The sequence below is a fragment of the Rhinatrema bivittatum genome, chromosome 1, assembly GCF_901001135.1.
Source record: "Rhinatrema bivittatum chromosome 1, aRhiBiv1.1, whole genome shotgun sequence".
Taxonomy (NCBI): domain Eukaryota; kingdom Metazoa; phylum Chordata; class Amphibia; order Gymnophiona; family Rhinatrematidae; genus Rhinatrema; species Rhinatrema bivittatum.
This window is the reverse complement of record NC_042615.1, coordinates 301,209,328-301,228,777: the sequence shown is the minus strand read 5'-3', so window position 1 is coordinate 301,228,777 and position 19,450 is coordinate 301,209,328. Positions and strand designations below refer to the sequence as shown.

Sequence of the window (19,450 nt, the reverse complement as noted above, 5' to 3'; positions counted from 1 at the left end):
CTGTGGACAATACATTGTTATGTCATCAGTTGATCAAGATTGGGATGATGGTAGTGTTTTCAGGTGTTTTTCTTCTTTATCTAATAGGTCATTTCAAGTTAAATTTGGTAATTATTTACCTGATATTTTTCAGATTGAAACAGGTGTGCCCAGGGTTCATCCCTTTCGGCTGCTCTAATATATATATGCTTCCTTTAGTCAAATTATTGGTGGGTTTAGGGATCTCCTCCTTTTTGTTTGCTGATGACATACAGTTGTACATTCCTTTTACTAAATCACTAACATACAGTTTCTTTGCTATCAATTTATATGAAGGCTATTCAGCAAGTTCTGTCACATTTTAAACTTACACTGAATTCTAGTAAGACAAACTGTTTGGTTAAACAGAAATCTTTCAATGGTTAAATCATTGGTTCTTGATTTGGGCAACTCTAATATTACTTTATCAGATCAAGTATGTAATTTAGGTATACAATTAGATGAAAATCTTACTATGAAAAATCATATTAATACATTAATTAATATAGGCTATGCTAAACTGAATTTATTACATCAATTGAAGCCTTTATTGATCTTTGAGGATTTTGGCAGTGTACTGCAGGCACTTATTTTTTCAAACTTAAGACTACTGTAATTCCTTACTACTTGGTCTTTCTGCATGTACATTAAAACAGTTACAAATATTACAAAATGCTTCAGCTAGACTTATTAGGGTCTAAAAAAATGTGATCACATTACACCTTCTTTGATTTCACTGCACTGGTTACCAGTGCAATTTAGAATTTATTATAAAAGTTCTATCTTTAATATTCAAAATAATCCATTCAAATGAAACCAGCCTGATTGGTGCAGTGTTACATCTATATACTCCGAACGAGTATTGAGATGTTGCATACAATAACAGATATGAAGAGATTTAAATGTGAGCTAAAAACATGGTTGTTTAAAAATGCATATAACCTTGTTTAAAGAGTGAGAGAACTTACTGAATTATGAATAAAAATATTAATGAGAGCTATTTTCAGATTGGAAGCAAGAGGGATTAAATGTGATGAAATATGACAATCTGTGTTGTATTGACTATTATGTATTAGCTCATGTACGTTTTTGATTTATTTTTTTTATTTTATTAATTTGTTTTATTTTTATTTTATAAGTTTTTAATTTTAATATGTTATTTTGTAAACCGTCCTGATCTAGACATGGAATGACTGTATCTAAAATGTTTAAATTAATAAATATGGACCTCTAAATGACTAAAGAATGATTATTTTTCTCTAACCCTTGTGCATCTGTCTCAATGCATAAAAAAGGATGAATGCTGGTAGACTGTCCCTTTTGAAAACTGTACGCCTCAACGTGGCTATTACACCCCGGTTTTCAGCATGCCTGGACCTTTAGCTACATCAAGGTGTGTGGGGCATTCCCAGGAATGGGGGAGAGCGTGGGCAAAGGCAATGACGCATGCTGTTTTCCAGCCGTTTTCTGCCCACACAAATTGCAAGTGCAAAGCAAACTTAATTTCTGTTTAACCAAAGAATGGAAACCAACAGATAAAATGCAGCAAGTCATGCAGCCTCCTTTAAAAAGCAATGAGATTGTAAATTATAGCTAGGGACATTCATTTTCAGTTTAAACCGCGTTTCACCCATAAATTCCCAGATTTTTCCCAACGGTGAAAATCGGTTTAAACTGACATTCACCTTTATTTTTGTGTGTGATTGTGAAGCCATGCTCTGGCCGATGCTTCAAGTTCCAGCCCTACGCTCCAGGAAAGGGCTGGAACCCGAGCACAGGTGAGCGGCAGCCTCCCCACCGGAAGTAGTTCCCAGCAGGACCCCTGCCTGTCTGGCTCAGCGCAGACTCGGAAGTGCAATGCACGGCTGCACCGCAGAGGCCAGGAACATGAGCCTGCAGTCACCACAGCCACTAAGAATGAATGTTTGGAGGGGGAGGGAGGAAGGAGATTTTTTGAAAAGGAGGGAGACAATGAAAGAGTGGAAGAAGTGTGGGAGGAAAAGGAGATATGCTGGGAATGGGGAGTAAAGAGCACAGGATAACCAACCAGAAGAATTGTTTCAGGGGAGGTTGATTAGGCAGGTTGGGAAGGAATGGGAGAGTGGGAAATTTCTGTCTACCAAAACAGATTCAGATATTGTCCCGGAAAAAATGATAAAAAAAATGTTTTTCTTCTTGCTAAAATAAACCCTGATAAAATTCCCAGGAAAACCAAAACAAATAAAAACTGAAAATATCTCCCCTATATACCGAAGTATTACACTATAATGCTTCAGTATATAGGGGAGATATCCAAAACTCAGGCTGTGAATGTGGCCATTTATTTACATTGTACTGTTCACATGAGCAGAGAAGGGTGGTCGCAAAATCCTCCATTCAAACATTAGAAGGCAAAATTCCAGAAATAAGCTATCTACTTAAATCCTTTTATCCTCCTTTATGGAGTGATTTTCAAAAGAACCCATCTAAATTAGGTAGCAAATATTTTCAAAAGCTAACTTGTGCATTTAAGTCCACTTTAAAAATTATCCTTCAAACAATTACACCTGATGTTGTGTGGGTAGAACATTTTGAGAAGATATCTACAGAGACTTTTGAAAATCCAAAAGCGTGCATGTAAGTCCAAATCCGTCTGCAACTCCGCCTCCCTGGGAATGGCTCCACTCAGTCCAAGTAAACCTACTTGTGAAGAGGACGCAGGTGAATAAATGTACCCACATACCGAGTTGGCAAGCTTTTAAGAGGCTGTTTTACATACAGAAATGCCTTTGAAAATAAACCTTGTGAGAGGCTAATTTTGTAAAAGGCTGTTACACAACTAAATTGCACCAAGTTCGCGTAGGCTAGCTTTGAAAATGATCCTGCCAAAGCTCTCCCCACACAAAAAGTTATACCCACTAATTTGTGCAGGTAGTTTTTTCTCAGAGAAAATTCAGGCACACGCTTTTCAAAATCCAAACCCTCACCAGACTCCATTCCACCCCCCCCCCCCCCCTTCACAGAACACCTCTCCTCTCTGCATCCAACCTTACTCGCATACAGGGTAGAGATGTGTGTGTGATTTTACACACATCCGGCAGAGAGTTAAGGGCCACTTCTGCTGCCAATGCACTGTTTTACCTACGGAAATGCCTCTGAAACTTATCCTCCCCATGCAGAGTTTCCATACAGACCAATAACAAATTTCTCCTCGGGTGTCATTTAGTGACAACTAGACAAAACTCTTTGCATTACAATTTTAACCTATATATTTCTGAGACAAGGCATCCTATCCTCTTTACTTCAGGTGAAAATGTGTGTTTTCATTGAATCGCATGCAGTGCACGTTGGCCAGTGAAAGAAAGGATCTCCTGCCGTGAGGCACTGTCAGCTGGCAGACCAGCTCTGTCACCAAGAAGCAGGGCAGACAGTGAATAGGAGACAAAAAGACATCCTTTCATCTAGCAAAACAAAAAAAAAAAAAACCCCAACCACACAATACAGAAAAATATTCTAAAAAGATAATAAGGATACAAGAAAATCCACTCTGTGCATAGGTTATGGATGCTGTGACCGGTGTTCCCCCAAAACACATGCATGCTTATATGAAACTTCTGCTCAAACCTGAGGAATTGTATTTAAAGTGTGATGGGGGAGGTATTTTTTTTTTTATTTCAACAAACAATAGCGTACTTACTGATTGAACAATGGATCTGGCATCTTTTTCACTGCAGCAAAAAGGACTATCAGACACCAGAACATTTTTACTGTGGAGAAAAACCACTCGCTGTTAGAAGGAAATAAAATTGTCTTTAAAAAGATCACTTCAGCATAGTGGAACCAGAAACCAGCTCTGCTGAACTGTCCCAACATCACAAGTGCATGATACCGTACATCCTTAGGTAGGAAAAAAAACTCAGAAAATTAGAGAAAGTTATTTGCCTCTGTGTGTCTGGCTTGCAGCAGTGAGCCCTTTGAGAGGGATTTAAGTCCAGTGTCGGGTCTTACTGGGCATCTCTGCTCTTCCAGGGTTTTAGAAGGAGCCAGAGAACAAGCAAATCATATCCAAGGAAGAAGGCCTGAAATACTGAGGCAAATCACAGTTCCAGGGGTGCACCTCACTGATTTATTTCTTATTTAGCAACACACAACAAACTAAAAAAACAAAAACCTATCCACATATCAATGCCTCAACCACCATAACCCCCAACTCAAAGAAAGCTCCCTGTTTTACTCTTATTAAGTTAACCATGTGTCCCAGATATCCCAAAATTGCCAGTTACGTATTACATTGGCTCCAGGTCACTGGGGATAGGGTAAACTAGTCGTGGCTTTGCATGTTCATTGATACAGTGCATAAAAACAAGAACCAGCCTCTCCTGTCCTTTATGACCCAAAGGCCTCATATAGCCCCAACATTAAACTCCAGCTTATTCTTCTCTCTTCAAGATCTGACTTACCTCTGGCTCCTCTCTGCCTCCAAAACCTTCACTCTTCATGCCCAGTCCCACACCCCTGTCTGTGGCGGGGCCTTTTCTCCACAAAGCCTTTGTTCCCTTGGACCTGAAAACCTTTACCCTGCCTCCTACCTCATGCAGTATACCAGGCTCTCTTCAACGCATTCTACCAGTGCTCATGAAACTTGCTCCTTTCACCATAGCCTATCATACTGCTGCTATAACCTCCCTCCCACACCTCCTCCACTCTCCCTCCCCACCCCCTCTCATGTATTGCCCTTTTACTCTGAAGCAGGGCACCCTGTTACCTTCTACCTTCATGATTTATATTGTTTATTCTACCCCAGTGTGGCCTAGGTATACCTTGAAAAGAGCAAGATGTTACTCTATAACTAAAAAAAAAAAAAACCCACAACAACAACAGAGGCCAAATATCAAAAGGCTTAAGGTTCCTAACTTTGGGAGTTAAGCCCCTTAATCAGCCCTTTTGAAAATTTACTAGGGCTGAGTGCCTAAATTTAGGCTTCCATTTTTAGTAAGCTCCTCACTTAGGATCCTTAAAAGTGGGTGGCTACTGGGGTGGAGTTAGGGTAGGGGAAAAAAAAAGTTGGGAGCTCAGCACCAGTTTTCAGCATTAGGCACAATTTAGGGACAAGAATCTAGGCAAACGAATAGCAGGTCTACATTTAGACCCCTAAATTCGGATGAAAATAGACACCTAAATTTACGAGCTCTGATTTTTTTTTTTTTTTAAATTTACTGGCTCGCAGAGAATAATCTGCACAAAATAATTATCTCCAGAACCACAAGTAAACAATGGTTCTCACAGCACCACCCACCACAAACCATTAACACGACAAGGCACTCACCAATCTAAGGCACCACCATCTACTTTCTTATGTATCAGGGCTTTCCAGTGCTCATGCGTAGATTTAATAATCTCAATAGCAAATTCCTGTGGCATTGAAACAAGCAAAATATTTAATGAGCCGCTTCTTAAAAGTAAAATATAAAATTCCAAAGCAAGCTAAATCTGTTTAAAAAGAAATTGCCATACATACATAGGTTTATTACTGCATTTCAGTTTCTTTGGCCATGTAGAAGAGCCATTTTTGGATCCAATGAAGTATCCGCACGCACGGCGGAGTCCTCACACGTTGAAAGTTTACAAGTCCGAGTAATCTCCACGTATTTCGCCTCACCTTCAAAACTTGTTAAATAGCTTAACTATAGCAGGCATCCCTGCCTTTTCTCAGGCAGGGATGGAGAAAAGGTCCAGCGTCTCTAGGGATCTAAGAGTGGGGAGGGATATGGGGTGCTACCTGCTGGCCATTCCATAAAGCGCCGCTTGCATCTATCTTAAATGCGGCTGCCTGAGAAAGAAGGTGGGGTTCACAAGGGGGGTTTCAGGAAGGAAATGAGGAACTTCCCGGGGAACCTCAACTAAGAGCTTTTAAATTGTTATCTGGCGAGGCAAGTCGCACCCCATGTCCCAAATCCTGAGAAAGAAGCAAGGAATGAGAATGGACTGACACCCAGGAATGCACACAACTACAAACCAAAGACCTGGTTATTCGTTGTCAGTCGGTCGCTAGTACACACGGGATAGCCGCTTTCTGACTTTTGTTTAAAAATAAAAGCAGTAAACTCGGAGAGGGCTGATGGTTGAAAATCGAGTTCTCGAACCACAGATGGAACTGGCAATTTAGAAGAAAGCTGTCTGGAGAGAAAACTGTCTTAATTATCAAAAGTGCAAGAGTCAGCGCGATGCATCCTCCAGCCTGTCCATCCTTACCTTGTCTTTAAACTCTCCGTTAAAAGCAATCTGGTTTTCTGGCTTTCCATCTGGGACCTTATACAATTTCAGCCAATCAACTGTGGCTTCCAGATAACCTGGCTTGTGCAGTCTGACATCTTCTATATCTGTTTAAAAAAAAAAAAAATGTATATATAAAGCTCGGCAAAGATCCAGTTTGCAGAAGTCTTGCAAACTCCTGCCTGTGATAACCTCACTACATTCTTCTAAATTCAAGGCAAAAACAAGACACATTCATTACCATCTGCAGCCTTCATATTTCTGCATTTTTTCACGTACCAGGCGTGGAGAGGATATTTATAAAATGCACTCATTATCCTGCCAGCCCTCATTAACCGAGACCCCATGAGGGCTGTAAAAAACGATCAGCCTGGAGTGCATTTCAGCAGAAATGAGGGGCAGGGAGAAAAGTCAGTCTGATTATGTCACAGTTTTCCTTAGGGCACTATTTCCATTCTTTTGAGAATAGCTTACAAGATTATCCCACCACTGGGTTTTATGAGGTCAAGAGTTAGCTGGACAAGCGCCAAAATGTGAATATTTCCCCCTGCTGAGTTGCTAAATTGTGTGTGTGCACAACTCATGCTCTGCATAGAGAGAGGCAGCGCTGAAGTCGTTCCAGGGGGAGGGCTTAACTTTAGTCAGCACGCACAGATGTTGAGCGCCATCCGATCGTGCCAGCTTAGCAGCTCGCTGGGGAGCTACATAACCGAAGTCTCAGTAACAGAAACAGACTGCTTTTCTGACTTTGCTCTGGGATAAGATACTGTACATACATAAACATCAGGAGAGCATTATACATGTGTACAGTAAGTGAATTTGGTTGAATTACGTCGGTTATTTATTACACAGCACTACCTTACGGTACTGCCTTCATCTGCATTAAAACCTGGCCAGAGCCAAGAAGCAGGCCACAGACAGAGTGCAGCAAGCATTCAACAGGGGCCCTCTCATTTAAATAAAAATTGAGTTTGTTTATGTACTAAGTTACCCTGCTTGCAGCACTTGAGACATCCGTCATCTACTTCATTCCCAGTTGTAACAGATATCTCCCCCTAAAAGGAGGTGCCGGATATCATCCATGGCACACAAACAGGCAGACCAGGCAATAAAAGGTCATTTTAAAAAGAGACCTGACTGACAACTGGACACACCTGAGGTCTGTGCCTCCCCTGCCTTCAAGTAAAAAAAACATAAGGGGAGGCATATATGTACATAAACATATATATATATATATATATATATATATATATGATTTAAAAACATTAGAAAAGTCCTCAAATAACTCAAGAACAAACATCGATCCAAGATGTATTACTAGAGTCAATCTATTAATAAAGTTTCAGTCAGGAAAATGTTGCTCTCCTAATGTCAGAGCAGTGGTTCTCGACCTGCAGATAGTGACATCCATATGGATGAAGGGGCATGAGTCAGCCAGCACTGCCCTGACAGCTACGCATATCTAGACAGAAGTAATGGTGGCAGGGACAAGTCAAAGTGACATTTCCAACCATCACACCCATCTCCACCTTTAAACTAGTGATAAAAGGTACTACAAAAATAAGTTCTAGGGGCCATCCATACAGTATAAAAAAATAAAATAAAAAAATCATCTAGCTAGTTTGAACTACCTAGTAAAACTATCATTAAAATTTGATAGTATCGTACAAAAAGTTGATCTAAATAGGAACAGAGTCTGGACTGAATCTCTCTTCAGTTGTTTCGCACACTAAATCCACAGAAATTCCCCCAGCAGTAGGTGTAGAGCAGAAGTAGGACATGTCCCCTTTTGAATCACCAAACCTATTGCATATATTCAAATTCTCCTGTCGCCTCAGTAATATCACCACAAACTCCCTCCACTGCCACAGACTACGAGGTACATTTTCAGAACACTTACATATGTAAGACTAACATATACACATACAAGAGGCTTGTACTTGTGCACCACGCTATTTTATAAATATCAAAAGCATGCATGTATTTTTGGTCTTGCGCGCACATTTATGTGCATGAGGTACACATGCAAGTTGCTATTTTATGAAAGACTTGTGCGCATACACTTGTCAGCTTATTCACGGAATTTTACCCCTGCTAATTATCTTGCGCAATTGATGTCAGACTCATCTATTGTTTACTACTGGCTGGGTGGGAGGTCTGGAAGGGTCTTGATAACCTAGAGAAGGACTGGTGATTTCAATTACCTGCTCATGTTTTAAAATATGCCGACCTGTGTGTAAAACAGGGTTTTATGCGAGTAAGTTACAATTTTTTTTACATGTCAAATATAGGAGAGTATGTTCTTAAAATAAGTATGTGCTTCCAATGCATTACAGATATTCTCATGCAAGGAAACATGTGTATTTTATAATCTGCACCTACCTGATAGCGCAGGTTATAAAATACTGTAGTAGATCTCTGCATGGCCATATATGCACATATATATGGGGCCATGCGGAGTTGTTTGAAAGTTACCCTTCCTGTGAAATAACAGAATTTTACAAAAAAGACACTACGGACCTATGTAGCAAACTTGCCATACCATAACAGCACTAACTCCAAGGACTCAAAAAGTGGCATTGCAAATACTACTACTATAGACTCTAGAACAGAGGTAGGCAACCTTTAAATCGATTTAAATTGGCAACACTGGTCCTCACGTGCCACAAGCCAATTGATATCCTAAACTAACAGATTCCATTCACACAACTCTTGAATATTTTAAATCAACATTAATTTTTAGTTAAAATAATCAAGAGTTATGTAAAAATGATTGGAATTGAAATACTTTTCCTCATGCAAATAAAAAATTATAAAAAAGAGAAAAATCTCACTCCCTCCTCTTTAATACACCCCCCTATTAGAAAACAGAACAGGCAAGGCTGCTATAGACACTATCAGAATACTTCACCTCAGTTACACATACAAAACCTCACCGAATACAGAATAAAGTGACCATATAGTATAAATAGAAGCATGCAGACAAAAACTAGAAATTGCAACAAGCCAAATTCTGAATGCAGTGCAACAATGTAAAAACAAAAACATTACCATGCCTCATAAACAAACTAAATTAAGAAATAAGAAAAAACATCACAATGGTAAAAACCATACAAAAAAAATAAATATTTCAAAGAAGCTGACTAATAGAATAACATTCAATAATTGAACACACATTTTTTTAAATTTTCCAAACATCAATAAAATATTTTTAAAAAGACAGATACATTAAATAACCCTCAATAATAATTAATATTTAAGATTAACCGCCCCTCCCCTTCCTACTTTCCATACCTGGGAACTTTTGATTTCCAGTTACTCTGAGACTGTCATAAATTAGAGAGAGGAAGGGTTCACAAACTTTCTCCTCACACACACACACACGCTCGCTCTCTACCTCCACGTGCAATCACACACACACATATACACACACACTCGCTCTCTACCTCCACGTGCAATCACACACACACTCGCTCTCTACCTCCACGTGCAATCACACACACACACTCTCTCTCTCTCTACCTCCCACATGCAATCACACACATACCCACACAGGCTCACACCCACAGGCTCAGACATACACTTCTCTGGGCCACTGGGTTCTCCCCCTTAATTTCACCACTGTGGGATAGGCTCTGCGGTGGCCTGTCAGGACTGTCTGAGTTAGACTTGTTATCCATCTCAAGGTTCAGACATTCTATTCCTAAAGGAGTTGCCTAAATAATCTAATTGTGGGGCGCTATCTTGATGAATTGGGGAGCAAGCTTTTGCACTCCATAAACCACCAAACAGCCAGGAACCTGGTAAAACTGAAATAAGATCCAAACCCCCAGCTCCACTCGGCCCCCAGCCCTGCTCTCAAGAGACTGAGCTGCAGGAAGCGGCCCTGGATACCCTCCAATCCTGATGGGCCAAAGAAGTCTGCTAAGAAGAAGCTGGTCCTATCCGATGGCGTGAAGACGTAGCCCCAGGAAGAGTGGGGCCCTGCCTGGCTAATGAGCGAGTAATGCGGACAGCAGCAGCAGCTCGCGCTTAAGAGGAGGCTCCTAAGCCAGGCCTAGGGTGGGAGGTGAAGGAAGTAGCTCCTTAGTCAGGGTGGAGAGGCGGGAGGATGAAAGGGGAGGGAGACTTGAGTCCCTCATCCTGCTTTCCAGGAAAGCTGAAGCTCCCGACATAACTCTGGAGACGGATCCCAAGCCTCAGTCTTTCCAGTACAGGATCAGATTTCTAGGGAGACAGCAGGGTAGATAGGATCAAGCTCAGGGGAGACATCCCCTCCCTCATGCAGGGAGCAGGAGATGATGTCAGGTTAAACGCGACTCCTGCTGCCAGCACGAGGGAAGGATGTAATCGCCAGCTCGGGGTTTCCTGCTTGAATTGAAGCGGCAGCAATAGCCGAAGCATCCGCTAAGCTTCTGTTCAGCAGCAGCGCTGCTGCTGTGCCACTGAAAATGGCCTCCCGTGCCATAGGTTTCCGACCCCTGCTCTAGAATACCAATACACCTTCTGTTAGAAAAGCAGTATAAGCCAAACTGCTAAAGATCCCCATACAGAAACTAAGCATTAGCAAAACACCTCACTTGGATCATACATGCAAAACACAGACCAACCCTGACTTACTACAGAATAGGGATATGCATTTGTTTTTCCCGAATTAGGCAATTTCAACGAAATTGCCTAATTCGGTATGGTTCGGGAGAACCGAAAAATGAATTAATTTTTTCCGAATTTTCAGAAAAATTCATTTTTTGGTTAGCGCGCACTAACCCTGACACGTTCGTGTGCACTAACCCGAAAATCAGGGCCTCTGAAAAAAAAAAACAACCAACCCCGAACCACGGGAAAAACGAAATTCCTGCGGGCGGGGGGGGGGGCCCCGAAACGAAGCCTGACACGATAGCAAAACCTGAAGCACATCCCTACAGAATAAAGGATAGAAACAGAAACATGCAGGCAAAAACAAATAGCAACCCATAGAAGCAATGCAACACCAGAGAAATAGGAGCAGAAATACATTTCCACCTTTAGAGGGTAATTTTCAAATCTTTATTCGCAGAAGTCTGTTGCACTCCCAGGAACTACATCAAGAATGAGCTCTTCTCGTTACGATAACGCTTGGTAGGATTCACAGCTACAGCCAGAATATCCCTGCTCCCAGCATCGTGCACAGATTGAGACTGATGCTTCTTTGTCTTCATTTGATGAAGCCGAACTAATGGCCTTCTTCAGACGGGAAAACCCAAATGACACTCTTTCTCTGTGTTTCCTTGCCGATGCTCAATATCGATGTCATAGCCTGCTCCGTTGGGGACGGAGAGGAGGTATGACGTCTAGGCAGAGGAATCCCTTAAAGAGGCCAGAGCATCTGTCTTCTGCTTCTTGAGGCAGTTGAGTTCCCTGCGGATTGAGCCTTTGGGTGCAGGTGGCCATCAGTGTTTCTCAGACAGAAGCAGAAACCAGGAGCTAGAAAGGAACTGAAAACCAGAACTGGGGGGCAGGGACCAGAGCAGGAACCAGAAGTATAACTGAAGACCAGGACCAGAGCAGGAAAGAGGAAGCACAGGGAAAAAAAACAGCCAGGCAACAAGATATCATGGAGCAAACTTTGTGTGAACTGTTGGACCAGCAAAGGTGCGTCAGGCTGGAGCTACTTATATACAACCCTCTATTTGGGACGCACCTGGAGGCGAGCCTCCCTAACTTTGTTTCAATTAGTATTTTTTTTGCAGAACTCTTGGTAATTCAGAGTTCATGTAGCAACAATGGAGGATCCCCTGGCCTTGAACACTCCGGGCTGCAGGTTCAAGTCCCACTTCCCTTGACATTTGAGAGGGTGAGATGCCCTCTTAATGTTGATCCATCACCAGCATCTGGTGCAGCTCCTTGGTGCCAATGTTGATACTTTTGATAGCAATGGGCTGGCTCACAGTGCCCAAAGTGCTTCTCCATAAGCTTCAGCTCTGGAAGTCGTCTCCCTAGGGGAGATGTTGCTCATCCAGGCATAGGACATATCTATCAAGGAAGTCCATGATATATATGATCCTGTCATATAGGAGGCATCAATCGAAGCCACTGGTAGAATTATCCATAACTGGATGAAAAACTAAGGAGGCAAAAATTAAATTCAATGACCACGTTCGTTTGATGGCCCTCGGTGCATTAGGCGGTGCACTGATCGGGTATAACAAAAGAATGGAAACTTACAAAAATAAATCCAAAAACCCTTACCTAGGAACACTAACAAAGAGAGAAAAGATCACAGGCCCCTCACTACATGATTTCTGCCTGTTTTCTGGAGAAAAGCAGAACAGAAGAAACATGACAAGTGGGCTCCGTGGAAAAGAATGAATGGTCCCCACGTGGACAAATTGTTTTATTCTACCTTTTTAATTTTTCTAATCAAATCTCACTCTCCCTTTTCCAGCCTCCTCTTGTCAGTCTTCTCCCTCAGTACTTGTCCAGGACCTCCTTTCAATTTTCCATTTCTTCTCTCCTTTCTTCCCTTACTTCACCGTCTCTGACACTGATCTCTCATCTCCATTTCTCTCCTCTGCCTGGTCTAATCACAGCTGGATTTTACCCTTCCTTCTCCCTCTCACACTCCAGACCTCAATCTTCCTTTTTTCACCTCTCAACTATCTACCAGATTTCCATCTCTCTCAGCCCCTCCCTAGTTCTCCCATTTCCTCTGTCTCTCACTCCTTCTCCAATTTCTTATTCCCCTTGTCTTTCACACCTTCTCTGTACTCATCCCTCCCCAACCCCAGCTTCTTTCTGGCCACTAAATACAGCCTCCAGCCCCTTTATTCTGTCTCCTAGCCCCTAGCCAGATTCCCATTTCCCTCCTTTCACCTTCTCCCCAGTTCCACTTCCACCCTCTCACTCCCTCCCCACAGTCCCTCAAACCACACCAAGTCCCTCCATGTCCTTCACAAAATCCCTCTACCCACCCCATCCTTCTGTACTCCGTATCACCCCCAGCCAACCTAACACAATCACCAAATCCCTGAGTCCCCTCTTAATATCAATCCCTGCTCTCATGCATCCAATCCCCAAGTCTCCACTGATGCCCTCACCCAATCTGTCCATGCTCTTCTGCTCTCCCACCCAATCCCCAAGTTCCCGCTCTCATCCCCTTCCAAACGTCCACCTAATTGCAGTCTCTGCTACCCCACAATCGAGCACCCATCTAATCCCCAAGTGCTTGCTCCCCCCAAAGCTAATCTTCAAATCCTGCCTAATCCCAGTCTTTCAAATCCATCTACAAAGCACCCATTTAACTGCCAAACGGGCCGATACAGTAAAGTCCACGGGAGAGCGGGCGAATGCCCACTCTCCTGGCGCGCGCACAGGCCACTCTCCTGTGTGCGCGATACAGTATGCAAATTAGGTCCGGCGGTAGAAACAGGTAAAAAGAGGCGCTATGGACACTAGCGCGTCCCTAGCGCCTCTTTAGGGACAGGAACGGCAGCTGTCAGCGGGTTTGACAGCCGACGCTCAATTTTGCCGGGGTCAGTTCTCGAGCCCGCTGACAGCCACGGGTTTGGAAACCGGACGCGGGCAAAATTGAGCATCTGGTTTTCAACCCACGAGCCTACTTCGATTTTTTTTTTTACACATTTTTTACCCTTTGGGACCTTCGACTTAATATCGCCATGATATTAAGTCGAAGGGTGCACAGAAAAGCAGTTTTTACTGCTTTTCTGTGCACTTCCCCGGCGCCAGCAGAAATTAGTGCCTACCGTTGGGTAGGCGCTAATTTCTCAAAGTAAAATGTGCGGCTTGGCTGCACATTTTACTTACTGAATCGCACGGGAATACCTAATAGGGCCATCAACATGCATTTGCATGTTGATGGCCCTATTAGGTTCGGGGGGTTGGATGCGCGTTTTCGGCCCCTTACTGAATAAGGGGCAATGCTAGCGCGTTGAAAACGCGCGTCCAATCAAGGGTTAACAGTGCGCTCCGTCGCGCACTATACTGTATCGGCCCGAAAGTGACCGAGATCGTGCTCTCCACGGAGTTTATGCCTTGCTTGTTCTATCCACTCAAGCCTCTCTCTCTCTCCCCACCTCCCTTCCTCCACAGTGAGGAGGGCAACCAAAGCGCCTAACTTGCTCTTCTGTTTGCAGCCACTGTCACCAGCCTCTCTTCTTTAAAAACTCATTTCCATCAGCCGTTTGACCCACATACGTGCTTAGTACAACTAAAAAGCTAAAACCACAGTTCAAGCAGATTACTGAACCTCACAGGAGGAAGAGGAGCTGAGGACAACGGCTGCAACCAGAAGAGCAAGTTAGGGCATCAAGCTGGTGGCCTGGACTAGGAAGCAAACGCTGTGTTTGAAACAGGGCTGGCAAGGGGGGGGGGGGGCCAACCTATGTTTCTGAGGAAGAGAACTTGCCACCCTTTGCCCTACCCCTCCCCCCCCCCCCCCCCCCCACCATAGCCAACACCACTGACAAAACACCATCGTGGTAACACAACCAAAGCAAAATCTACAAAGGCAGAACAGGACAACAGTGCTTTTTAAATTCTCTTTTAATACACAAGCATCATATTTAAAGTACTATAACTGAACTGCCAGACTGAGATGGGGGATTTCCAAAAACAGCTTCAATTAAACGGTGGGTCTTGTGGTTTTGATATTGCTCAAGTGTGGGTCCCAAGTGGAAATCTTCAAGACCCTACTCCTCTAAAAAGGAGGCTAAGACCATTCCCGATTCAGAAAGAAACCTTGAGTCATGTAGGATTAAAGGCCAATCTAGGGTTTCCTCATGCATAACATATCCTAAATAGCAGGAGATACTGCATGTGCTGCAAGCATAGAGCGCTCAGCTCCAGTCACCCTCCCAAAGGGCATGAACAGGGAAACTAAAATAAAGCAAACCCCCCTTTCCTTTCAGCACTGGAGGGCTGCTCCTCCGAACCAAAGCTGACTCTGCTTCAGAGGACGTAAGGGAAAAGTCTGCAGAAGGAGAGGGCACGTGTTTCCAATAAAATCTCTCTATAAAAACAAACAAACATTCGCAAAATGCAGCAGGAGCCACTTACATTTCATTAAAAAAAGGCATTTGTTATAGCTGCTGCAGCATAAAAATGTTTTCCAATACAGACCATTTCTTTTAAGAACACTGTTTTCCTGGGGATCAAGGCCAATCGCTGTGGTCTCGGGCATGCCGCGTCGCACATGACAAGCCGTCGTGGGAGTGGAGCGGAGGCACCTTTCCCCGACGGAGGAGAAAGGTGCCAGTAAGTGGAAGATGGATGCGCCTGGCCATGACTTCCTGGAGGGGCGTGGGAGCCTGGAGTCTCACTGCTTTGGAATCGTGCAGGGTGGTACAGCACGTGGCGTGAGTCAGAGGCGGTCAGTGAGAGGGGAGGCTTCAGAGCCAAAAGAGGAGCAATGGCTGTCTCGGGAGGGGAACTGGGAGGAGGGGGACTGAGAGGGGATATGAGGAGACTCAAGTACAGCGGAATGATTTCGGAGGGTGACCGGCCTGAGAGGGCGCTGGGAGTGGGTTCCCAACTGGCGCTAGTTTGCCTGTGAATGAACGGGGAATGAGGGCAGGATGGGGTGCGAATGGGAAGGGGAGGGTGAAAGGGAGCCTTCAAGGGGGTGGGGGGCCGGTGCGCAAAAGCAGGATACTGTGGCTTGTACGCATGTTTCCACAGCCGCCGCAGAGTTTGAGCGACCGGGTACATCAAGGGAAGAGGCGTGGAGGGACGAAGGGAGCTCCACAATGACAGAGGAAGATTCATGGCGGTGAAGGATCAGGGGGCAATAGGTCGACAGAGCGACAAAGGTGAGTGTACAACCATACAGGCTGAGCATCCAGCAGGCAAGAAGCGTAAAAAGCCTTCCAGGCATTCCAGGTCGGATTCAAGTTCATCTTCTTCTCAGTCTTCCACCAGTACCTCCTCAGGAGCTGGTCAAGGTGTAGAGGAGGGTCCGCAGCAGGATATGGGGCATCTAGTACTGGTGTCATTGACGGAACTATGGGAGGGAGTGCCCAGCAAGCTACGAAGGAGGATCAGGAGGCGTAGATATATAAATGTATTCAAACTCCTGGAGGGCAGATGGGGAGGCAGAAAGGATAAGAAGAAGGGCAAAAAAAGAGGCGGAAAGGTCCTAAGGTGTCCAAAAACATTTTGAACTGGGTGAGGGGTTTCTTCCTGTTAGCCAGCGTGGTGGGACATTTTGAACTACAGCAATACGGTGCCCTTTTGGCGTACGGGGATAGTATTGTCAGAGCATTTAAAGATTATGAAGGTTGGGCATGGCTCAATTATGATGAGAAGTTCAGGGATAAGATGGCGGGTAGACATATGTCGTGGGGAATGCAGGATATTAATTTGTGGTTCATGCAAATGACCAACAAAAGCACGGGCAATACAAAACGAGTGAGTGGTGGTTTTCTCTGGGTATAATGGGATGGGGGGGGCAGCGGCTCCTTTCGTGGGTCAGAGACGGGAATCAAGATGTTTGCTGGAGATTTAACAAGACTACATGTTTGTTCCCGGATTGCAAGTTCAGACATGCCTGTTCCATGTGCAACGGCATGCACCCCTCCTCCAAGTGCGGACAGTCCCAGAGTGCGGCCCTTGCTTGAGAGTCCAAGCCATGGATTGAGTTTAGCAAAAGCAGATTCCCCCCATAGTGTTACAGGAGTTAGTGGGATGGCTGGAGCATTATCCAGATCGTAAAATGGCCAATTTTCTTTTTTCGGGTTTTGCAGAAGGTTTTCCAATACCATATATGGGGCTTGGGTTTGGGGGTAGTGTAAGGAATGCAAGGTCCATTTCAAGGTTTACACAGGTAGTGGAGGAAAAACTGGCAGAGGAATTGAGGTTAGGGAAACTCGCCGGGCCGCTCAAGGCCTGCCCCCCCTTTGCTATTATGCATCTTTCACCTCTGGCGGTGATTCCCAAAAAGGAACAAGGAAAATTCAGGCTTATACTTAATTTATCTTTATCTACCCGGGGAGTCTGTGAACGATTATATACGTAGAAGTAAGCGTACGGTTCAATACTCCTCGTTCGATGAAGCATTAACATTGGTGAGGAGAGCGGGTCTGGGAGCGTACCTGGCAAAGGCTGACATAGAATCTGCATTTCGCTTGTTACCCATATATCCTGCGAGCGTGCCGTTATTGGGTTTCTCATTTCAAGGTAAGTATTTTGCTGATCGTTGCTTGCCAATGGATTGCGCGGTTTCTTGTGCTTACTTTGAGGCATTTAGCTCGTTCTTACACTGGGCGACAGAAAGATACACAGGGTGCAGACAATTAGTGCATTATTTGGATGATTTTTTATTTGTGGGTATGGGAGATTCTACAGAGTGTCAATTCCTTTTGGCTTGGTTCTTGGAGGTGGCCAGGAAGCAGGGAGTACCGATAGTGGCGGGAAAGACGGAAGGTCCTTCTACCAGGATTACCTTTTTAGGTATAGAACTGGTTTCGGTGGCTATGGTTTCGCGTTTGCCGATGGATAAAGTTGTGAAATTGAGGTCATTGGTGCAGCAGGTGGAAAGGGTGAACAAGGTAACTTTGCGTCAGATGCAGTCCCTAGTTGGTTCCCTGAAATTCGCTTGTCGGGTGATCCTGATGGGACGGGCTTTCATTCGGCGTTTCTAGACGTCCACGGGGGGAGTTAGGGCTGGGCACCATTGTATTCGGGTTACGCGGAGGATTAAGGAGGATTTACAGGTATGGAGGATATTCTTGGATTCCTACAATGGCATACGCATGATACCTGAAGATGAGACCTCGAATCAAGAGTTGGAGTTATTTTCGGATGTGGCGGGTGCCTTTGGTTTCGGCATATATTTTCGCGGAGAATGGTGTGCTAAGCCTTGGCCTGCAGATTGGGTAGATGCAGGATTGACCAAAAATATAACTTTCTTGGAGTTATTTCCCATGGTAGTATCCATGGCAATTTGGGGGACAAAGTTGAAAAATAAGAGAGAATAGTCTTTTGGTGTGATAATCTATTAATGACCTGTGCCACCACCAAGTTATCGGCTCATTGCACGAAAGTTTTGGCGTTGAGGGAATTGGTGGTTAGGTGTTTGGAAGGGAATGTGAACATTCGGGCCAGACATGTACCGGGTGTGCACAGTGTGATAGCTGATGCTCTCTTGTTTTCAATGGAAGGTCTTTCGAGAAGTGGCTCCTCAGGCGAAGTTGGAGGCCGAAGCATGTCCGGAGAGCTTATGGAACCTAGAGAGGACAAAGAATGACGCTTGATTTGGCAATCTGTGGCGCTGGCCGCTTGGGCGGCTTATACTTCGAGATACAGAGCTGTAGCCAATTTCCTGCAGGGGGGCAGGTTGGAGGGGAGGGCTGGTGTTGGATGGGAGGGTGGTACAATTTATTTTGTGGGCAAAACAGCAGGGTTTGGTGGTAACAGTGGTTAGGGCTCAAGTAGCGGGTTTTTATTTTTTCAAAAGTTGAGGGGCTGGGGTAATCCATTAACCAGCTTTGTGGTTAGGTGGGTGGCGGCGGGATATGGGGCATGCGGGAATAGGAGGAAACATACATTACGGGGACTTGCTGCATCTCACTGCGCAATCGTGGGCACTTTGATGGTCCAGCTATAAGGTTTTGTTATTCAGGGTGGCTCTCTCGCTGGCCTTTTTTGGGGCTCTGCAGATAAGCGAGTTGGTGGTCAAGTCAAGGAACATGATTGGGGAAATAGAGATGCGGGCAGAGCGGGTACAGGTGACGTTGTTTTTACAAAAGTCAAAGACGGATCAGCAAGGGCGGGGGCAGTCTATCTTACTTTTCCCGGTTGCTAGTCCGTGGGTCTGCCCTGTAAGGATTTTGCAGGAGTATGGGCAATGGAGGCCGGCTATCTCCTGACCTTTGTTAGTGCATGAAAATGGATCACCACTATCAAGATTTCAATTCAACAGAGTGTTGCATATGGTTGTTGTTATGATATCGAGGTGTTTGGTGGATTCTCAGGGGCAACAGTGATGTTATCTCCTACGGGGAGGAGCCCCATAGGGAGACTGATGCACGGGACTAGACTCAATAGCACAGACACAGAGATAGTTTCTTTCATTGTACAGCTAGGATGACCACCAGAGGTGACAGGAGAGAGCAGGTTAGCTAGTAGCAGTCTGTAATCCTTGGCGAGGGAGACCCGTCCCACAATGGTGGTATAAGGCCCCGGT

At 44.4% G+C, this 19,450-nt stretch overlaps 1 protein-coding gene across 2 annotated transcripts in view; it reads right to left on the bottom strand.

The window, feature by feature from the left end:
- PPA2 (pyrophosphatase (inorganic) 2) overlaps positions 1 to 19,450 on the bottom strand; it is a 125,043-nt gene that overhangs the window by 49,347 nt on the left and 56,246 nt on the right. For both annotated transcript variants that reach the window (XM_029596948.1, XM_029596947.1), the window contains exons 8-10: positions 6,250 to 6,377; positions 5,324 to 5,409; positions 3,695 to 3,764 (exon numbers count right to left, since the gene is read on the bottom strand). In XM_029596948.1, the coding sequence (XP_029452808.1) occupies positions 3,695 to 3,764; positions 5,324 to 5,409; positions 6,250 to 6,377 (284 nt within the window). The remainder of the gene's footprint in view (positions 1 to 3,694; positions 3,765 to 5,323; positions 5,410 to 6,249; positions 6,378 to 19,450) is intronic.